The following is a 19,744-nucleotide window of genomic DNA, read 5'->3' on the forward strand; positions in this document are numbered from 1 at the left end:
ACCTTCCCACTCAAGCAGGCACACCTAGAGCACATGGCACAGGGTGGCATCCAGGCGGGTTTTGAAGACCTCCAGAGAAGGAGACTCCGCAACCTCCCTGGGCAGCCTGTTCCAGGGCTCTGTCACCCTCATAGTAAAGAAGTTCCTCCTCACTTGGAGATGGAACCTCCTGTGTTTATCAGTGCTGAAACAAATGACCAACCATCTACTCTTAAATTCACTTATCACGAGATTATCAGGCTCTCCTGTTCTGTGAACATCTGCTTTTCATCACCCAATCACTGGCACTTGGACAATCTCTCCGTATTACTCTTCGTGCTGGATTAACCTCTCAGTTTTTGCAATCTGTGTAATGGGGTAAAAATCCAGATTTGGGGATACAAATCCAGACCTTGAAAGACAGCTAGAACCTTTAAAGATACCTTGAAAGATACCTAGCTGTGCAGTGGCTTCATGTCTTGCTTCCACCAAGATCTGGAGTTGGTAACTCCTTTAGGAGCAGGATTTGGTGGTGCCCGTTGCTGCCATCGGGCAGAGGTCTCCTGGGCGGTGCAGGTGGCCCACGTGGGCCGCTGATCTTCAGCCTTCTGGGGTTTCTTGAGGCCTTCTGAAGCTCCTCACCCACCTGCTGCTCCCCTAGATGCTCATGGGGACGAAAAGAGAGTTTTTCTTTTAAAATGTCAGAGTGGCGTCTGCTGCCGATGCAGCTGAGAAGTCAAGGGCATGGGGAAGGTGCCACCTTGGAGCCTTGAAGGACCCTTCCACCACCAAGATGGCCAAAGTCCTGGTGGTTGTAAGTTCTTCCTGCCCCCTCCCTGCACCCAAGATGCAGTCGTGTCCATGTCCGAGTGTCCCTCGGTCACCGAGTGTTGGTGACCCCAACAGCAGAGGCCTGTGCCCTTCTCATCATGCAAAGTCCACCCTGCTTTCGTTGCTGGACGTTCTCCTTAAGCAAATTTCCACTGGGCTGCATCGTGTGGCCAAAAAGTGGGTTTTTCTCCTCAAAAGTGGCCACTGAGTAATGGCTTTAGAGGAAACTATTAAAAATATCAGGTAATACACGTAGTATTGGCACCGTGCACCGCTGGAGGAGACCATGGTGATCTCCAAGTCCATCACACTTCACCTGCAGCTCTAAACACATTCATAACGTACAATTTATTATTTAGTATTTAAAGTCCAATAATGCAGTTTATGCAAGACTTGGGCGAATTCTTACTTTTATTTCTGGATTTTTCAGAAGAATCCGATCCCCTCGAGCCTTTGCTTGACCGTAATCATTCGGGCCTTAAAATCCCAGTGGGAGGAGAGCTGAGACGTCGCCGTGTAGGCAGGGAACTAAAAGATGGTCCTAAACAGAGGATTAAAATATGGTCCTAAGCAGAGCGTTAGGTCGTGCCCCTTGCTTTAAGTGGAGTCAGGTTGAGTTTATGGTTAAGTGGGATCGGGCTGAGTTTTTGGTTAAATTAAAGGAGAGGCCGTCTCCATACGTTGCTAATTCCATGGATGGTTTGAATGGGAAGCTCAACTCACTTCAAATGATGTTTGTGTTGCGCTGCACGGGTTCGCTCTTCTGTTTGTACCGGGATGGTTTTGCTTTCGGGATCCCGCGTTGTGTGGTTTAAACCTCAAAACAGAGGAAGGAAAACAAACCCAAAACTGCTTCATCACCAAAAAAGTGAAGTTCTGCGAAACTCGCGCGGCTTTTGTTAAATTTGGTGGCTTTGACACCAAATTTGGGCTGACAGTGTCGTGTTGACACTAAGTGTTGGCTCCCAGAGGAGCTGGGTGTCCCCCAGGGCTGGGACAGGTTGAGGTTTGGGGCTCTGCAATCGCTCCCATCACAAGCTGCCACCAAGACGTGGTGGCATCTCCTCTCCGTCATGGTGGTCGCTGTGTTCTAGTGCGTGTCACCTCCTGGGTCTAAAAGGACCCTCGGAACCACCTGCAGGACAGTTCTGGTCTTAGGGACGTGGGTATTGATCCCAATTTAGGTGTAATCCCAATATCTGGGGCTAATATCTAATGTCTGTAGTGCAAAGCGACCCTGGGGAGACCTGGCTGCAACGTGTCCTGCCCCTTCTTGGGCACTCCAGAGTTAACTACTTCTGTCCAACTTGTCACCTCATCAGAAACTGGTTTAGGGGTTAACTAGGCACCGCAGGGGTTAGTTAGGCCCCGTAATCCTGATTTCTAAATGAGAAGACTAAGCTAAGAGAGGGGAGACCGCTGCAGCTACCGGCCTCGTGCTGGAGCTCCAGGTGGTCCCTGGAGCTCCTCAAAGCCACGGGAGGACTTAAGTCACCCAAACGGGAAGAGAACAAGGTGCTTTTCCCACCCTGCCAACCTTCCCACCCGCTTGGATCGAGTGTTGGAACATCCGAACATCTCTCCAAAGCCGCTGCCGCCGGACGGGAGGGTGGGAGGGTCTTGTGACTTAAGCTCTGTCCTCCCTAGTCTTGCCGATGCCCCCCTGGTAATTGCAACCGTTTCCATCCAGCTTCTCAGGGCAGCGAGGAGCTTGGTAACACCAGCAGCTCTCCAAGTGTCTCCTTTGCTCCACTCCGTTTCCACGTGCGCGCCGAAGAAGGGCGAGACCGTAGCGTGCCCGCGCTGAAGACGCAGGAAGATGCTTGGGAAGCTGCATGGGGCATGGCAAATGTAATAGGTGCAAGGAGGACAGAGGTGGTTAACTCGGGGATGCCGGCGTAATTGCGGTGCGTTGCCGGCAGTGGCCGTCGCTCGGGGAAAAATCACAACCCCCTGGCGTGAAAGGATTAAGTGAGCTCTTTTTTTATATATATATACCTCTATTTTATATACCTTTCTGTATGCTGTCCCATCCCCGGCGCGCCGGGCACGCGCGCGCGCTGCGCCGAGGCTCACGTTTTCAGCCTGGGCTCCTTGCCACCCTCCGGGCGACTGATGCCCCTGGACATCTCCTTAGCCCAGGACCTCAGGTAAGGCCCCGTGGAGCCCGGCGCGGCCGGACGCGCCGCTTGTCCTCACGGCGCCGTCCCCCAAGGGCGTCTCGGGAACGAGGACCTCGTAGCGGCCCCGGTTTGGAGCAAGCTTGGCTGCTGGTGCCGACGTACGGACGCAAACACCACCAGGAAGCCGTGGAGAAACCTCTGTCATCAAGACCTTCTGCTGGCTCGTGCTCCAGTAACTAGGGCTGAAGCCTTAGGGTTTCACTAGGGCTTTAACTTAGACTGAGCTCTAATAGTGAAGCCTTTTTGAGGGTAGTCTATTCTTTGGGGGGGTTCCTTGCTGCTTATCTCAAGCCAGGCTTGCAGCTCCACCATCCAAAGCAGAGGCTTTGCAGCGGCTCTGGTTATTTGGAGCCCTGAAGCTTGTCGTGGAGAAGCTGAGAGCTTCCCCCAGCTGTGGCTGTGAGGGTCCACAAAACCTCTCCTGCAAGTTGGAGGGGTTCTTCTTTTAAAAAAAAGCTTTTGAAGGGGACATCTCTCTTGGGTTTAAAAGGGTTTAGCTGGACACTTAAGTCCTGAGAGTTATTTCACCATGACTTGGAATTCAAGTCTAAGACACTGTCCTTGCTATTTGGTTTAGTCTAGGTGGACTTTCTCTTGTGTGATCCAAACAGCCTTTCTCCAAGGTTAATCATTAGGCTGTGCCGGGATAGCAGGACTGCAGTGACCCGGACAGACAAACTGAACTTTCTTCTTGCCCGGAGAGCAGTCTTCCCAAATGGCACTTGCTGCACCTCGATCCAGGCAGGGTTGTGGAGCTCCTCCTGCCCAACCTCTTGGGAGCCCCGGTGCTGCATTTGCTCTTGCAGCGTTTCTGCAGAGGGGCTTTTGCTCCTGTCTGAGGTTTAGAGGTCCTCACCAAATGTAGCGGTTGATGTTGCCCATCTTGAATCCCTCTTGACTCCTGGCTTAGGGATTAAGCATGGACGGAGCCTCTGTTGGCCCTTTGGCTTGTTCATTCAACCCGAGCCTCTTCCCTGCTCAGCAGGTTCCACCCTGTGGTGCCTTCGGTACTTGGGGTTGTGCGAGTCCAGGCCATTGCCCTTCCACTTTTCTCACAGAAACACAGGTTGGTTGAGGGTGGAGGGGACCTCTGGAGCTCCCCCAGTGCAGCCCCTGCTCCACAGGGACACCCAGAGCACGGGGCACCCGCTGGCACCCAGACGGCTTGGGGAGATGCCCAGAGCAGGAGCCTCCGCAGCCTCCCTGGGCAGCCTGGGCCAGGGCTCGGGCACCTCCCAGTGCAGCAGCTCTTCCTCCCGTGGAGATGGGACCTGCTGGGTGTCAGCTTGTCCCCACTGCCCCTTGGCCTGCCACTGGCCACCACCGAGAAGAGCTCGGCCCCTTCCTCCCTACATTCCCCCTTCATGTACTGGTGCATGTTACTCAGATCCCCTCTCAGCCTTCTCTTCTCCAAGCTAAACAGGCCCAGCTCGCTTAGTCTTTCCTCATACAAGAGATGCTCCAGTCCCTTCATCATCTTGGTTGCCCTCCGCTGGACCCTCTCTAGGAGATCCATGTCCCTCTTGCCCTGGGGAATCCAAACCTACACACAGAACTCCAGCTACATTGGTACTTTTGTCCCATTAGGTGAAAAATGGTGCTTAATGGGCACATTTCCCAAGAGGATCTCACTACACACCTTCTCCTACCAAGATATCCTCCGAGTCTTGAGATCGCTCCGTCGTTCTGCCTTTCCCTTTGATATAAAACATTGCAACCAGGTGGCCAGAATGCTCTCCGTGCCCCGTTTGCAGCAAGCTTCTGCCCATCGCTCCTCCTTTTCTTGCAGTTAGTTTTCCATGGAGCTCCTGAGACGTTGCCCTCCAAGGCAGAGAAGCGTTGGGCCTCGCTTAGCGGCGCTTGCCTCGCTTGGGCGCCGGTGCCTGCGCGAGCTGGCCGCTTCCCTTTCCAAAAATAAAGCCGGCCTTTGGAAAACTCCCTGCCTTGCATCTGCTTTGGCCACCATCTGGTTTTCATAGGACGCTTCCGAGCGTCCTATGTTCCCAAAGACTCCCTCTGCCCCTCGCTGGACCGATCCTGGCAGTTCTGCAGCCGCTAGATGTGCCCCGAGATGCCCTCCAGCAAGACGTTGTTCTCCAGCAACTCTCTGGAATTACCTTTTGTTTCACCTGGGCAGTTAATTTGACGAAGGAGATCTTGCTGTGGAGCCCTCTTCCTTAACGCTGCTCCCAACAATTATCTCTGTTTAGTTATATACTATAAATACTCGGGTATTTATACTCGAGGAAGTATAAATACTCCAGAAAGGAGCCCTAGCAGCTCCTTGCTTGGGACAGATTTCACAGCATCGTGTAGCTTTTTTGTCCCAACACGTTCCTGCTGCATCTGCCTCTAGGCAAAACAGTGAGACACTTTGTGGTTTCTTTAGTTTCCATTAAAAACATCCTAAGAACTTCATTTTTTTTTAACTCCATCGTGATATCCTGGGAATATGTGGAGACCACCATTACCAAGGGCATGTTGCTGGTGCTTCTGATGGCTGAAGAGGTCGTGGCAAACGTTGCATCCATCTGGAAGGGTGCTGAAAGGAAGGGAAGGACAACAGAGGTGTTCCTGGTCCTGGTGCCACCTATTCCCCATCATGTCTCCTTTTTGGGGCTGGTCCTACCTGATGTGCCCCATGGTGGCCCTCCACCAATGCAGGTAGAGCCTTTTTGGATGCTGAAGCTGCCCACGTTTGTTGAGTTGTGCCGGGACTCAGTCCTTGGAAGCCCAAGGTTGAGAGCAGGATGGTGCTTGGCTCTCGTCCTGAAAAGATGAGAGATGCAGAAAATATTCAAAACCAAAATAGCTATTTGACTCTCTAAAACCCTATATTTTGCTTTGCTAGGTGGGTTTCTTCTGATGGCTTCAGCCCTGCACGGGCATTTGAGTCGCTCCGTCTCCAAGAAAGCCCAAATATTAACCAGTCCGTCCCTCATTTCCTTTCCACAGACCCTCTCGCTCCTATTTAGCCAAGAAGTCTTGGTGTTCGTAGGACCAGAACCCCAGGGGGGTTTTAATCTTGGGTTGAGCTTCTGAGGTGTCCAGGAACAACGTTGACACCTCAGGTCTTTCTCCTCCCTCTAAAGACCAGGATGGTCTTTAAGGTCCCACAGCTCGCGTGGGTTTTGTAGTTCTTGTAGCAGATCCGAAGGTGTCATGGGCTGCCCCTGTCTGTGAGAAGTGGTTTCTGTCTCAGATAGCTTGAGGTCTTAAGTGCCTTCCAGCTTAGCAAAATGCACTCAACGTCCTTCCTTTGAGGCTCTTTTCCTTCCCTCCCTCTCTTCCACGAGTCTTTGCCTGAAGTTTCAAACGTAGCTTGGAGAAGCTTGGAGACTTCTCCTTGGAGAAGGAGGCGTAAGCGCGGGTCCATGGGCTGTCTGAGAAGCAATAAAGTATGAAACGTGGAGCAACCTCTCTTGTTGTCCCGCTTGGAGATGCCACCTTCTCCTCAGCATCATGTGCAGGGTGGCTCTAACTCCAGCAGTGAGAAGAAGGATGGAAAGGAAATGTGGATTTTCCTAATGCAATGGTTTTAAAGATCCTGCGGGATCATTAAGACCCTAGTTCAGAACTCCTGCCATTGGGTGGCGATTGGGCAGAAACCTTCTGCCCTTCCAGACCCCGCCTGCCAGGAGGCTTTGAGCTGAAAGAGCTGGTGCTGGGACTTGTAAGACGTGACCTGCCTGGAAATGCCCACAGGAATAAACACATTTTTACTCTTAAATGTGTGACAACATAGTTGCAGGGGCCCTCTGAGAATCCTAGAAGGTCAACAAGCGATCTTAGGTGATGAATGATGGTCTTGGTCTTAGCTCTGTGGGAGGGACACAGGGATGTGGAGGTGGCCCCTGACCCAAACTCATGCAAACCAAGGACTTGTCTTCTGGAGTCTCAGCGGCAGGTTGATTCTGCGTGGTGGTGGTTGAAGGACAGCGAGTCTCTCTGCTTTGTTTTGGGCTCCCTGTGCTTGCGTCAGTGTTAGGGACAACCCAACGCTGCACGTGGGGCTGGGTGGTCATCTGCGTTGTCCCCTCAGGCTCCCTCCCTGCCGTGGCCGCGCTCGTTATCAGGAACATCTGAAGGTGCATGGAGAAGGGCTGGGGACCCCGTTTGAGAGGTCCCGGTGGTGGAGCAGCTTGGCCACCTAACCAGGAACTCTGGTGCCAACCCAGCTATCGAGAGCCTCTACCTGCTCTGTCATTTAGGCAGATTCAGGCTCAAAATGAGTTTGAAAGTGCTCAGAAGAGCTTCCCAAGACCTCCGCTGGGTACGTGAGCAGCAAGGTTGGTCTTCAGAAGATGAAGCAACTGCAGGGAGAGGGGTGCTTGGGAGGCTAGCTTGGGTCACCACATTGTGGTCCTCACCCAGGTGTCTACGTGGGACTTCTGAGCTTCTCAAGCTGTTTTGTTTTCTGCTCCTGCCCCTAGTTAGAAGCAGGGACCTAAAAAGTTGTGGGGCGTTAGATGGTCCCAGAAGGGTTGAAGGGACCTCTGGAGATCAGCTAGTCTGGAGGTCCCTTCTGACCTCAACCAACCTGTGATCCTGTGACACCGAGGGGGCTGCTTAATACATGAAACCAAGAGCCAAACGGGTTTCTGTAGTAAAATAGCAGGGTTTTGACCACTCTTTGAGGGGCACTGACCATCTCCTCAAACACCACGTGTCCAACCTGGAGCCCGTCTGCTCCCAGCTTGCTCCACAGTGGCTCCACTGGAGCCTCTGCTACAAAAACCCCCAAAACTGGTGAAACGGGAAGTGCCGATGAGGGATAATGCATAGAAAGCACCGCGGTGACATGTTTAAAGACCCAATTTTGGACTGGTTTTGTTTTAAAGTGATGAGGGAATTGCTAGAACTCCTTGGGAAGCACCTTATGGTCCAGGCAGCCCTGTAGACAGTGGGAATACGCTCGTGTACCGGCCTGAAAGTCTGACTTGTGCCTTGTTTTGCAGGAGGTCTATCGGATCCCCAAGAAGAGCCAAGCGGAAAGGGAGAACAGCGGTACGTAGTCATGTCTCCTTATTTATCCTGTTATAATTCCACTCCTATGGAAGGTCTGATTTTCCTGGAGCACTCCACCAAGCGAGGTTGTCCATCTGGAGCTTGGGATGTGTCGTCTTGGGTGCTGGAGACCAACGCTAGGGCTGCACCGTTGCTTGTGCTGCAGGGGCGCGGGGTTGACCTTGTTGGCTTGGGGGCTGCAGGTGTCTCCTATAGGCAGCAGCTCCAGCCATAACGCGTGAAACATAAATAGAGAAGACGAATCAACTTCCCTATGGAACAAAACATCCATGTGGCATCTCAGACAAGAGAGCAGGAGATGTTTTTTACCCTCCTAGATGGGCTCTCTGCCATACTCCAAAGGCTGAACTTGGTCTTCTGAGGCCTGGAGCCTCCTCGTGGATCCTGCTCTCCTGCTCTCGTACCCTACTGGATATGACAGTAGGGTCACTCCTAATAAAAGAGATGTACTTGGAGGAAGAACCTGCTTTAAGGTGGAGTTCCATCCTCAGTGCAGCGTTGCTTTTCTTCACAGCATATAGATGCTCCTGACAGTCCTTGACGTCAGGTGTTAACATCTCCAGCTGTGTACGTTGAGCCACCCTAAAAGCTCTTCCCATCTGGGTGGTGTAGTTAGCACCAGAAGGTCACACAGACCAGCCCTGGCGGTGGCACTGGGACCTGGCAGAGGACTTGGGCTAGCACTGCTCTTCCCAGCTCTGTTTTCCCTTCCTACCTATGGAAACCCTCTCCCTTCACAGAATCACAGAATGTTCAAGGTTGGAAGGGACCTCTAGAGATCATCTAGTCCAACCTTCCTGCTCCAGCAGGCACACCTAGAGCATGTGGCACAGGGTGGCATCCAGGCGGGTTTTGAAGACCTCCAGAGAAGGAGACTCCACAACCTCCCTGGGCAGCCTGTTCCACTGCTCTGTCACCCTCACAGTGAAGAAGTTCCTCCTCAGCTGGAGATGGAACACACTGAATTGTAACCTATGTTCCCATCTATCCCTCCCAGCGGATCGTGGGAGAGAGGCCGTGGGCCACCGGGACCAGACGCCGACCCCCAAGAACCCCGTCCTGACCCGCGAGCGCGATGCCGAGCGGCAGAGCCAGAGCAAGGAGAAGAAGAGGCGGCGCGATTCCTTGTCGCCGCCGTCCTCGGCGTACGAGCGGGGAACCAAGAGGCCCGAAGACAGGTGAGTGCTCGGAGCGGGGAAAACTGGGGGGAAAAAGGAGATTTCTCTCAGGAAAATACCATACACAGAATCACACAGAATCTTCAAGGTTGGGAGGGACATCTAGGGATCATCTAGTCCAACCTTCCTGCTCCAGCAGGCACACCTAGAGCATGTGGCACAGGGTGGCATCCAGGCGGGTTTTGAAGACCTCCAGAGAAGGAGACTCCACAACCTCCCTGGGCAGCCTGTTCCACTGCTCTGTCACCCTCACAGTGAAGAAGTTCCTCCTCACCTGGAGATGGAACTGCCTGGGTTTCAGCTTGCGCCCATTACCCCTTGTCCTGTCACTGGCCACCACTGAGAAAAGCTTGACCCCTTCCTCCCTACGTTGCCCCTTCATTTATTTATACATGTTAATCAGATGCCCTCTCAGCCTTCTCCAAGCTGAACAAGGTGAGTTGCAGTCCCTGGCTGGTAGCGATGCTTGCAGGAGCGCTTGGAGGGCACGAGCACCATGAGAGCCATCCAGGAAGATAACACAGGAGCTTATTATCCTGTAGAGCAGCAGCAGCCCTTCTCTGTCACTATTTCTCCTCCTTTCCCATGGCAATGGCTTCGTGGCACGGCCTGTGTCTCTTAAGAGGATTTAACCAACTTGGGCCAACCAGACTTGCGCTGCTCCACGCGTTTGCAAGAGCTAAGAGACAAATAACTGCAACGCAGAAGTCCATTTTCCAGCCTGGAGCCAGCTGGTTCCCCTCGAGGAGCCATGCAGACGGAGAAAACACTCCCAGTTACTGCAGGAGCCTTTTCTTGCCCGTTTGGGCCTCCATTTGGTGCCACCTCTCGCCACATTTTTAAAAATAACATGGGAACCACCTTCTTCAATGGCCATTCCATTGGCTGTTCCACTGTAATTATTTTCCATTGTTCCTCTTTGCAGGAGGGCAGTTTCCCTTACTCGAAAGTTCCTAATTAATTAAGGGAAGAGAAGCGCTGCCTTTTGTTGGAGGGAGCTGCCGGGCGGTGGGAAAGGCAGCGTCATTCCCAAGGAGTCGCCCTTAAAAAGCAGCCGGGGCTGCTATTGTCTCCCTGAAAGAGGATCTGAAGGGAGCGGGTAAGGCGGCCAAGGGGCCAGCCCAGCAGACTTGTGTCCTCGGGCTGCATGGAGAAGCTTGGAAGGTCTGCCCAAAAGTTGGGCCAGAGAGCCCCCGATCCTGCAGTTAGGCCTCGGGGGATGGAAAGGGAGCCCAGGGATGGGGACAGGAGGGATGGGAGGAGAGCGAGGAGATGGGAGAAAGGAAGGAATGAACAGGGTGGAACAGGAACAGCTTGAGACCTTGAAAAAGGTGGGCTTGAAAGTGTTGGGTTTCAGGAGAACGTTGTCCTTTGCCTTCCGGCTCTTTTGGGCTTAAATACCTGTTAAATGGTCCTGATAAACATGGAGAACAGGGGAGGAGCCCTCCTGGGTGCAGCAGTGGGGATGGAAGGAGCAGAACCGGCCCGGGATGTTCTCCGAGGATGGGAGGCTTGGCAGCATTCCCATCCTCCTGCCTTTCTCTCCCACTTTTTCCTCCGCTCGGGAAGGACCTGAATTATTTACATTGGACCCCGCATTGGACCCCGTTCCTATTAACACATCAGCTGCTCCACAAATAGGACGGAGGACCCGGGTGGATTCAGGGATTGGTAGCAACAGGCGTTTGGGATGCAAAGTGAACATAGGAATGCAAAGGCAGGATGTTGAGGATATTCTTGGAGCTTTGTGGACCCCACCACATGTAGAGCTGCAAAGCATTTTCGCTTATAAGCCCCATTTGACCACACTCATAATGTCTCAAAATTCCCACCTTTGATCTGACGTTTTCCGTGGTTGAGGCCCGATCAAAGTTCCTAAGCCTTTTTTAAAACAATTTATTTAACTCCTTGGAAAAAGCCCTGCAGCTGCTCCGCATCTTGGGGTGAAAAATCCCTGCTCCTTAGAAGAGTCCTCCCGCGCTTCGTCCTTTCTTCTCCTAATTCCTTTCTGGCCGGAGCTGTGGTCTCCTAAACAGCCCAACTCCAAGCAGAGCCCGGAGCTGGCGCTTCTGTTATCCTGAGGAACGTCTGTGTCCGCGCACTCCAGAGGCTGCTCTGGGCCGGCTCCACTGCGTGCTTCCCCGGAGTGCCGGATCCGAGCCCCTGGAAGCCCCGGGATGGTGGTTGGGAGAGGGAAGGGCCGGTGGGTAGTTTGCTCCGTGTTGCTGTGGTGGGGATGGAGGTTCCTGCCCCCACAGCCCAACGCGGCTGCTTTTCCCTATGGATTATTCCCCAGCTTGGGTTTCCTTGGTGTCCATCAAACTTCTCCTGATGCCCAAGAGATGCTGCCCCACGGGCTGGACGAACTCTGGGGTGGTGTGGAGGGAGCACCTCGCTCTGCTCTCCCCTTGGGTTCCTGGTGGCCCTCAGTGCAGCCCTGGTGGCCTCCGTGTCCCCCGATGCGGACCCTGCAGCCCGGGTCTCCCTTTGCTCCCGAGCCCGAGGTGGTGGAGGCCACTGCACCTCAGCAGGAGCATCCTCATCCTGCGGATCTTCCTGCTCCTCGGGAGCAGCCCGGCTGGCGCAGAAGCCCGAAGCAGAGGAGCAGCCTGGGTGGTGGGTCCCGCTCCCGCGCGGGAGCTCCCGCTCCTTGCCCTGCCGCTGGAGGACCTCCCGGGCGCCCGGGTGCTTCCGTGCGCGTCTCACGGAGCCTTTCCCTCCCTCGCCCTCCCAGGTATGACACGCCAGCTTCTTCCAAGAAGAAGGCCCGCCTCAAGGACCGCAACAAGCTCTCCACCGAGGAGCGCCGCAAGCTCTTTGAGCAGGAGGTGGCCCAGCGCGAGGCCCAGAAGCAGCAGCAGCAGCTGCAGAACCTGGGCATGGCATCACCCCTTCCCTACGACCCCCTGGCCTACGGCACCCCTCACCACAGCTTCATGGGCTACCCGCCCGGCTACCCCATGCAGGCCTACGTGGACCCCAGCAACCCCAACGCCGGCAAGGTGCTGCTGCCCACGCCGAGCATGGACTCCATGTGCTCGCCGGCGCCCTACGAGCACCCGCAGCCTCTGGTGGGCCCCGCGGTGGAGCCGGCGCTGCCGCCGGCGCAGCCCGTGCCCGTCGTGCAGCACGTCGCGGCCGCCATGGAGGTGCCGGCGCCGCCGTACGTGGCGCCCGCCGACGCCGTGGGCCACCAGGAGGCCGGCGTGGCCGTGCTGCCCGTGCCGGCGCCGGGGCCCGTGCAGGGCCAGGGCTACGGCGTGTGGGACTCGGGCCAGCAGCCCGTGGCTGTGCCGCAGCAGTACTCGCCCGCCCAGTCGCAGCCGGCCATTTATTACCAGGGACAGACCTGTCAGACTGTTTATGGGGTCACGTCCCCGTATTCGCAGGCGACGCCGCCGATTGTGCAGGTAATTCCGTGATTTTACAGCTTTCCCAGGGGAAAAAACACGTTGGGGACGGGTATTTGCTGTGCACAAAGTTGCAGGACGTCTAGGTTGGTGGGACCAAGCAGGAGGTGGCAGCTGGGCTGAGGCTGTTCCTAACGTGTTCAACACAGGGTAGTTTTTGAATGTCGAGTCCCATGAACAGCATATTCTGGGCAGGAGCTTCTGCCTTTGCAAGGTAAGGTAGGACGTGAAGGTGGAGACCTGCAGGGCCCTTCCAGAAACGGGGTTCTTGTAAACACAGGCTACTTCCTCAAGCTGTGAAATGGAAATCTGTGCCAGGGGAGGTCTGAGAAGGTAAGATGAGCTGCTTTGGGGGACCTGGTGCCCCAGGCTGGTGGTGAAGTGAGAGCTGTAGCGGCACACGGGGTATCCAGCCCTTTCCCCTTGGTGCAGTTGTGGCACTGGCAGCCCCTTGCTCTCCTCTGAGGAGCAAAACGTTGTCTTGTTGGTGCTGTTGGTGTCTGGTGTCGGGCCAGAACTTGCCATAGCTGGGTGGTTTGGTGGCTCCTCCTCATTGCCTTCAGCTCTGAGAGATCAACTCTTGTCTCCCTTGAAGCATTTGGCCCATTAAGAAGAGAGGTGAACGCTTCTCTTGTGTCATGAGACCTCTCCAGCAGGAAGAAAAACCAACATTTTCTACTGTAAGCTCTAACTAACAGAGCCGAGCAACTTTTAGCACAGCTCCTCTCCAGTCCTTCTCAGCTGGGACCATCTGAGTCTGTGATTTGGGGCTGTGCGTGAGCAGGTAGTGGTAACTCTGGAGCTTCCCAGAAGTCCTCTTTGGCTTTGGTGCTTCCCAACGTCATCCAGCAGCGTGGTTGCACATGGATGGAGAGTTTCACTCCATCCGAGCAACTTTGGGCTGCTTAATGACATGGGGAGACTCTTGGCTTCTCTTGACCTTGGGGAAGTGCTCCTTGCACAGGAGCACGTTCCTGCTGGAGGTGTCTCCAGGCCCACCATGGCCTCCCTGCGCTGGGACGATTTTTAACAATCCTTGACTTTGTAGAAAAAATATTTGATTTTGATTGCAGATTTTCCATTGATAGTGAATCAATTGCAAGTGTTGAGGGCTTCCTCTCAGTGACAGATGTCATCAGACTGCTTAATTTCTTGTGTTTCTGATCTTCTCCTGGCTTTTGGCCTTGAGAGTTGAAAATATCTGTATGGGGCAGGGTTACAAAGACCAGGAAAAAGGCCCTCAACCTTCTGGAAGGTAAAGTCCACAAGGGAAAATTCCCAGGTCTTTAAGCACTTAGAGGTCCTTTCTTAAACCCTCTCTGGCCTTGGCATGGAGAATTTTGGACAAGTTTAGACCAGGAGATGTTGCAGTGAGGCCGAGGGGAGCCATGAAGCCCTTTGGGACCAGAGTTTGAAGCTGCTGTGCTCCGTTGCAGAGCTACGCGCAGCCGGGTCTCCAGTACATCCAAGGCCAGCAGATCTACACGGCCCATCCGCAGGGAGTCATCGTGCAGCCGCCCGCAGCCGTGACCACCATCGTGGCGGCCGGCCAGCCCCAGCCCATCCAGCAGGTAAGGGACGCTCGTTTGATGTCTCTTTGCTTGATTGTGGTGGTGAGAGGAGGTGATGGTGGCACCCAGAGGAGGCCAACGCGTTGGTGATACCAGCCAGTGTGTTACCCCACTGTGGTGTGCTGGTACCATTGGGACTCTAGGCTGGAGATCCATGTCTAGGTGTCACATCCTACATGATGAATTTGGGAGCAGCATTGCAGGAGGTTCCAGCTCCATGTGAGGAAGAACAACTGTCCCATGAGGGTGCCCAAGCCCTGGCCCAAGCTGCCCAGGGAGGCTCCTGCTATGGAGATCTTCCCAGCCCACCTGGGTGCCACCGGGATGCCCTCTGGGTGTCCCTGCTGGAGCAGGGGCTGCACTGGGGGGATCTCTAGAGGTCCCTTCTAACCCCAACCCTTCTGGAATTGCTGCTTATGGGTGATCTCCAGAGGTCCCTTCCAACCTCAACCCTTCTGGAATTGCTGCTTATGGACTCTCTTGAGCTCCTGTTGAGTAGAGACAAGGGAAGGAGAGGACAATGATGGTTATGGGATGCTGGGGCTCTCCCTACTCCTTTCCTTTTCCCGTTCAACACCTTTTCTGATGTTTTTAGCCGGAGCTCGTGGTGACGAATAACCTTCTGGACCTGCCCCCGCCATCGCCTCCGAAACCCAAGACCATCGTCCTGCCTCCCAACTGGAAAACGGCCCGCGATCCCGAGGGAAAGATCTACTATTACCACGTGGTCACGAGGTGAGCGGCCCGCCGGGCTCGGCCCCGGAGCTGGATGTCCCAGGGGTGGGAGACAGCCCAGGAATCACCACCAAACACCGGCAGGCAGCACGAGGCAGGGGAGAGGCTGCTGGGGCCCAAAACTCATCTTTAGTCCCCCAAAAATCAGTCCTGGGCTCAGAGCTCTGCTTTGGGGGAGCAGACGGACGGCACCGATGCGTTGCCAACGATGACTTGGGTCTCCTGCATTTCCCAAGGTTGATGTCCTCAGGATTGTGCTCCTCAGAGGTGCAGCACCTTCACCAGGTGCCCTTTATTTACTTCCACATCTTCTCTTTGCTCCTTTGGCTTCAAAACCTGCCAAAATGCCGCTTTTCTCCCCATCTTTGGAGCCTCACCGGGTGTCCACCGACAGAGACCGTGTCCCCTCGTGCTCTCCTGGGTCCCAGAGTGGCTTTGGCCACAAACAAGGGCAAACGGGATCACCGTGAAAACCCTTAGGAGCTTTGAGGACGGAGCAGCCTGTGGATGCGAGCTCTTCATGGATGCGAGCAGCATCCAAAGGCTGTTATCCGTCCCCGGCGCTCTCACTTTTTCCATCGTGAAGCTTCTGGTCTGGTCTTGAGCAAGAAAGGGGAGGAAATTCCGCTTCCCAGCTGGCTGCTCCGTGAGCTGCTCCCGAAGGTATGCCGGGTTTGGAGCCCTGCCTGGGAACAGATCGAAAAGGAAACGCATGAATTTGGCACCGTTAAAAGGGATTTTTTTTTTGCCATTTCCATCTTTTGAGAGCCCTCTGTGGGATCTCACCTTCTTGCAGGGTTGAGCCCATGTTTTTTTCCAGACGAACGTGGACAGCGGCTTGATGCGGCTCGGAAAGGAGCGTTGCTTGTATCCGTCTTCTCCGTATCCATCGACCTTTCCCGTTTCCTCCTAGCAAACACTGTCCCCCCCGTTATCCCTAAACGCCAGATTTGCTCCGAGGGCAAAACAGGAGACCTTCCAAACCCCACCAAAGGTGGGAGAGATGTTGAGGGCGACCAGGGGTTTGGTGGCCTCCATCCGAAACAAGGTGACGAGGCCGAGCCTCATGCGCAGCCAAGGCCTCCGTGAGGCCATTAACTCAGGATAATCGGGATAATAATATAGGGAATCTTGACCTTTTCAAGGCTGCATGCTTGGAGGTCCTTGTAAAGGCATCTTCTCACTGCAAAAAAAAGGGAAGAAATCCTCCTTGTCCGCACGCTTTTCTTGCTCTGCTATCTCAAATCTCCTCCCATCCAGCAGAATCCCGTCGTTTGCCCTCCGGGATATTCCCGAGCCGCTGGGCAATCCAGCAGTGTGCCGGGAAAGCCGCCGGGCTTGTTGCAACGAGCGGCGCCGCATTTTTTCCGGCGGCGTTTCCTGACACGTAGAAAGCCCGGGAGTGCCGTGAGGTTTCCCAGGAGGGCTCTGGAGCGCCGGGAGGCTCCGAGGAGCAGCCGCTCCGTTGCGTTTCCCTCCATAATGCAGGGAAAGCTCCGGCTCTCGGCGGCCGCCGCGCTGGGGACGGAAAATACTTGTGGCCTCAGCCTTGGAGCCCTTGTTGCTCCGTCCGGTGCTTCCTGCTGTATCCCGGGAATCCTGTGGCCGTGCGAAGGCAGCGGCCTCTGCAGTATCCCGGCTCTCCATCCTTTCCCTGTCCCGCTTGTCCTTGCGTCCCGCGTGGGTCACAGCGCCGTGTCCTTCCGCAGGCAAACCCAGTGGGACCCGCCGACCTGGGACAGCCCCGGGGACGACGCCAGCCTGGAGCACGAGGCCGAGATGGACCTGGGCACCCCCACGTACGACGAGAACCCCATGAAGGTAAGAGCGGCGGGCGCGGGGCGCTCGGCTGCCCCCCGCTAAGGTGGCCCTTGGATGGAGCTGGTGGCCCTTGGGTGGAGGTGGTGGCCCTTGGGTGGAGCTGGTGGCCCTTGATGGAGGTGGTGGCCCTTGGATGGAGCTGGTGGCCCTTGATGGAGGTGGTGGCCCTTGGATGGAGCTGGTGGCCCTTGCATGGAGGTGGTGGCCCTTGGGTGGAGCTGGTGGCCCTTGCATGGAGGTGGTGGCCCTTGCATGGAGGTGGTGGCCCTTGGGTGGAGGTGGTGGCCCTTGGATGGAGCTGGTGGCCCTTGGATGGAGGTGGTGGCCCTTGGGTGGAGGTGGTGGCCCTTGCATGTAGGTAGGCGACACGGGCACCTGCGGGTGCTCACTGCCTGCGCTCCCCACAATAAGAGCAGCCCATGGATTATTTTTCTACCCCCTTTTCCTTCTTTTCCCCCCCCCGCCACCAATGCAGTCTTCCAAGAAGCCCAAGACGGCGGAAGCGGACACGTCGAGCGAGCTGGCCAAGAAGAGCAAGGAGGTCTTCAGGAAAGAAGTGAGTGTGGCCGGGGTTGGGCACGGGGGCCCTGGTGTCCGTGGGCTCCCGGGGGTGCCCCGGGCCCCGCTGACACCTCCCGTCCTCTCCGCAGATGTCGCAGTTCATCGTGCAGTGCCTGAACCCCTACCGCAAGCCCGACTGCAAGGTGGGCAGGATCACCACCACCGAGGACTTCAAGCACTTGGCGCGCAAGGTAAGGGCGTCCCCGGCACGAGTGGCCTCTCTGCCCTGCTCAGTGTGGCCCCGGAGAGGCTGGCGTGGTGGCCAGGATCTCAGCCCACGATGAGATAGCTGATGTGGGCGCCAGCGCATAGTGGTCGGTATGGTGGCTAGAACCTCACCTCTGATGGTCAGGACCTCTCCTTGTGGCAGCTGGGACCTCGGTCCATGGTGGCCAGCCCGGTGCCAGGCCCTTGACCCTGGATTTCAGCCCATAGTGGTGGGCTGCCAGAACCTTGTCCCATGGTGGCCCTGATCTCAGTCCATAGTGGCCGGTGTGGGGACTAGGACCTTGGCCCGTGATGGCTGGCATGGTAGCCAGGACCTCAGCCCGCAGTGCCCGGGACCTTGGGCAGCTGGGATGGGAGCCAGGATCTCAGCCCATGGTGGCCAGGACCTTGGCCCACAAGGGCGAGGTCCTCAGCCCATGGTGGCCAGCATGGTGGCCAGGATTTTGGCCCACAAGGGTGAGGACCTCAACCCATGGTGGCCAGCATGGTGGCCAGGATCTTGTCTCCTGGTGGCCAGGACCTTGGCCCACAAGGGTGAGGACCTCAACCCATGGTGGCCAGCATGGTGGCCAGGATCTTGGCCCACAAGGGTGAGGACCTCAACCCATGGTGGCCAATGTCATGGCCAGGACCTTGACCCACAAGGGCCAGGACCTTGTGCTGTGGTGGCCAGAACCATGGCCTGTGGTGGCCAGCATGGTGGCCAGGACCTTAGTCCATGGTATCCAGCCTGGTAACTGTCTAGACCTTGTCCCACAAGGGCTAGGACCTTGTGCTGTGGTGACCAGAACATTGGCCCATGATGACCAGAACCTTGACCCACGGTGGCCAATGTGGTGGCCATGACCTTGTCCCATGGCTTCCAGCACGGCACCTTGGCCCATAGCGGCCATCGTGACGACCAGCCCTGGGCCCGTGGTGGCCAGGAGCACCCGGGGCGGTGGCCAAGCCCTGACCAGCCTCTCGTTCGGCAGCTCACCCACGGCGTCATGAACAAGGAGCTCAAGTACTGCAAGAACCCCGAGGACCTGGAGTGCAACGAGAACGTCAAGCACAAAACCAAGGAGTACATCAAGAAGTACATGCAGAAGTTTGGGGTCATCTACAAACCCAAAGAGGACACGGACTTGGAGTAACCCCCTCGAGACCGCCAGGGAGGAGCCAGCGGGGCCCCTCGTGCCCCGGCGATGCCCACCAGGAATCGTTCCCCACGGAGCGCGGCAGGGACGGGCGCCGGAGCCGGGGGCACCGCGGGGAAGCCCCGCGCCCCCCTCGCCGACACCTGTATTATATTTTAACGTATATGTGAATATATTGATAATTTTTTTTCCGTTTTTTTGGTTTTTTGGGGGGGTTTTCCTTTTCCCGCTTTTAGCCCCGACACGTGCGGATACGACGGGAACACTTTGTAAGGATAGTTTTGGTTTTGGGGGTTGTTTTTTTCTCCCTCCTTCCCCCCTCCCCGGCCCCGTTCCGTTCCGGTCCGCGAGGTTTGACGCTGTTATCATGTAAATATTCCGGACGAGGCCGCCTCGGGATTTGCCGCAGGCCTCGGGCTCTGTTGATAAGATTGATTTTACTGCTTAAATCATTTTACTTTATCCAATTTTTACGGAAATTTTTATGTAAAAAAGAAAATCGAAAAAAAAAAACCATAAAAAAAGAAAATTAAACCAAACAACCAAACAGCACTGGAAGGGGAGCGAGACCCTGCGCGGCCCGCGGCGCGGACGGAGGGAGCGGGGGGATGCGGCTGCAGGGACCGGGCCGTACACCCCCGCACGCCCACGAGGGCCCGTATAGGTGCACATATATTGTCTGCACACGCTGACATCCCTATATTTATAGATATATGGATGTGCGCGGCGCTTACATCCGTGTATTTGTAGATATAGGGATGTGTGCACGTGCCCGGGGCGCAGCCGTAGGGCCCGCGGGCCCCCCTGCATGCGGCGCCCGCGCGTGCAGCGGGCACGAGGGTGCTCCTGCAGGTGCCTAGGGATGAGATGCAGGTGTAGGGGGGCACATAGGGGCGCACGGGCCGGCTCTGCGCACAGGCACCCCTTGTCCCCAGGACCCCCTCCGCGCGGCACCTTGCTGCCCCGGCCCTGGGTGCCGCGGGGCGCCCCCCGACCCCCCCAAGGCGAGCCCGGGGACCCGGCGTCCGCGGCGCTCACACGAGGGAGCTGGCGTCGGGCGGCGCCGCCAGGCGCTCGGCC

The 19,744-nt window shown here is 56.0% G+C and overlaps 1 protein-coding gene across 1 annotated transcript in view; it reads left to right on the top strand.

The window, feature by feature from the left end:
* The window catches only part of LOC112947562 (histone-lysine N-methyltransferase SETD2-like), a 37,886-nt gene extending 18,758 nt beyond the window's left edge, over positions 1 to 19,128 (top strand). Inside the window, exons 12-20 of the mRNA XM_026039673.1 lie at positions 7,952 to 8,000; positions 9,019 to 9,199; positions 11,934 to 12,609; positions 14,046 to 14,180; positions 14,776 to 14,915; positions 16,625 to 16,736; positions 17,212 to 17,292; positions 17,387 to 17,488; positions 18,500 to 19,128. Of these exons, the coding sequence (XP_025895458.1) occupies positions 7,952 to 8,000; positions 9,019 to 9,199; positions 11,934 to 12,609; positions 14,046 to 14,180; positions 14,776 to 14,915; positions 16,625 to 16,736; positions 17,212 to 17,292; positions 17,387 to 17,488; positions 18,500 to 18,661 (1,638 nt within the window). The 3' untranslated portion in view covers positions 18,662 to 19,128. The remainder of the gene's footprint in view (positions 1 to 7,951; positions 8,001 to 9,018; positions 9,200 to 11,933; positions 12,610 to 14,045; positions 14,181 to 14,775; positions 14,916 to 16,624; positions 16,737 to 17,211; positions 17,293 to 17,386; positions 17,489 to 18,499) is intronic.
* The last annotated feature ends 616 nt before the right edge of the window (positions 19,129 to 19,744 follow it).

The sequence above is a fragment of the Nothoprocta perdicaria genome, unplaced genomic scaffold (assembly GCF_003342845.1).
Source record: "Nothoprocta perdicaria isolate Ctin4 unplaced genomic scaffold, notPer1 scaffold_237, whole genome shotgun sequence".
NCBI classification, from domain to species: domain Eukaryota; kingdom Metazoa; phylum Chordata; class Aves; order Tinamiformes; family Tinamidae; genus Nothoprocta; species Nothoprocta perdicaria.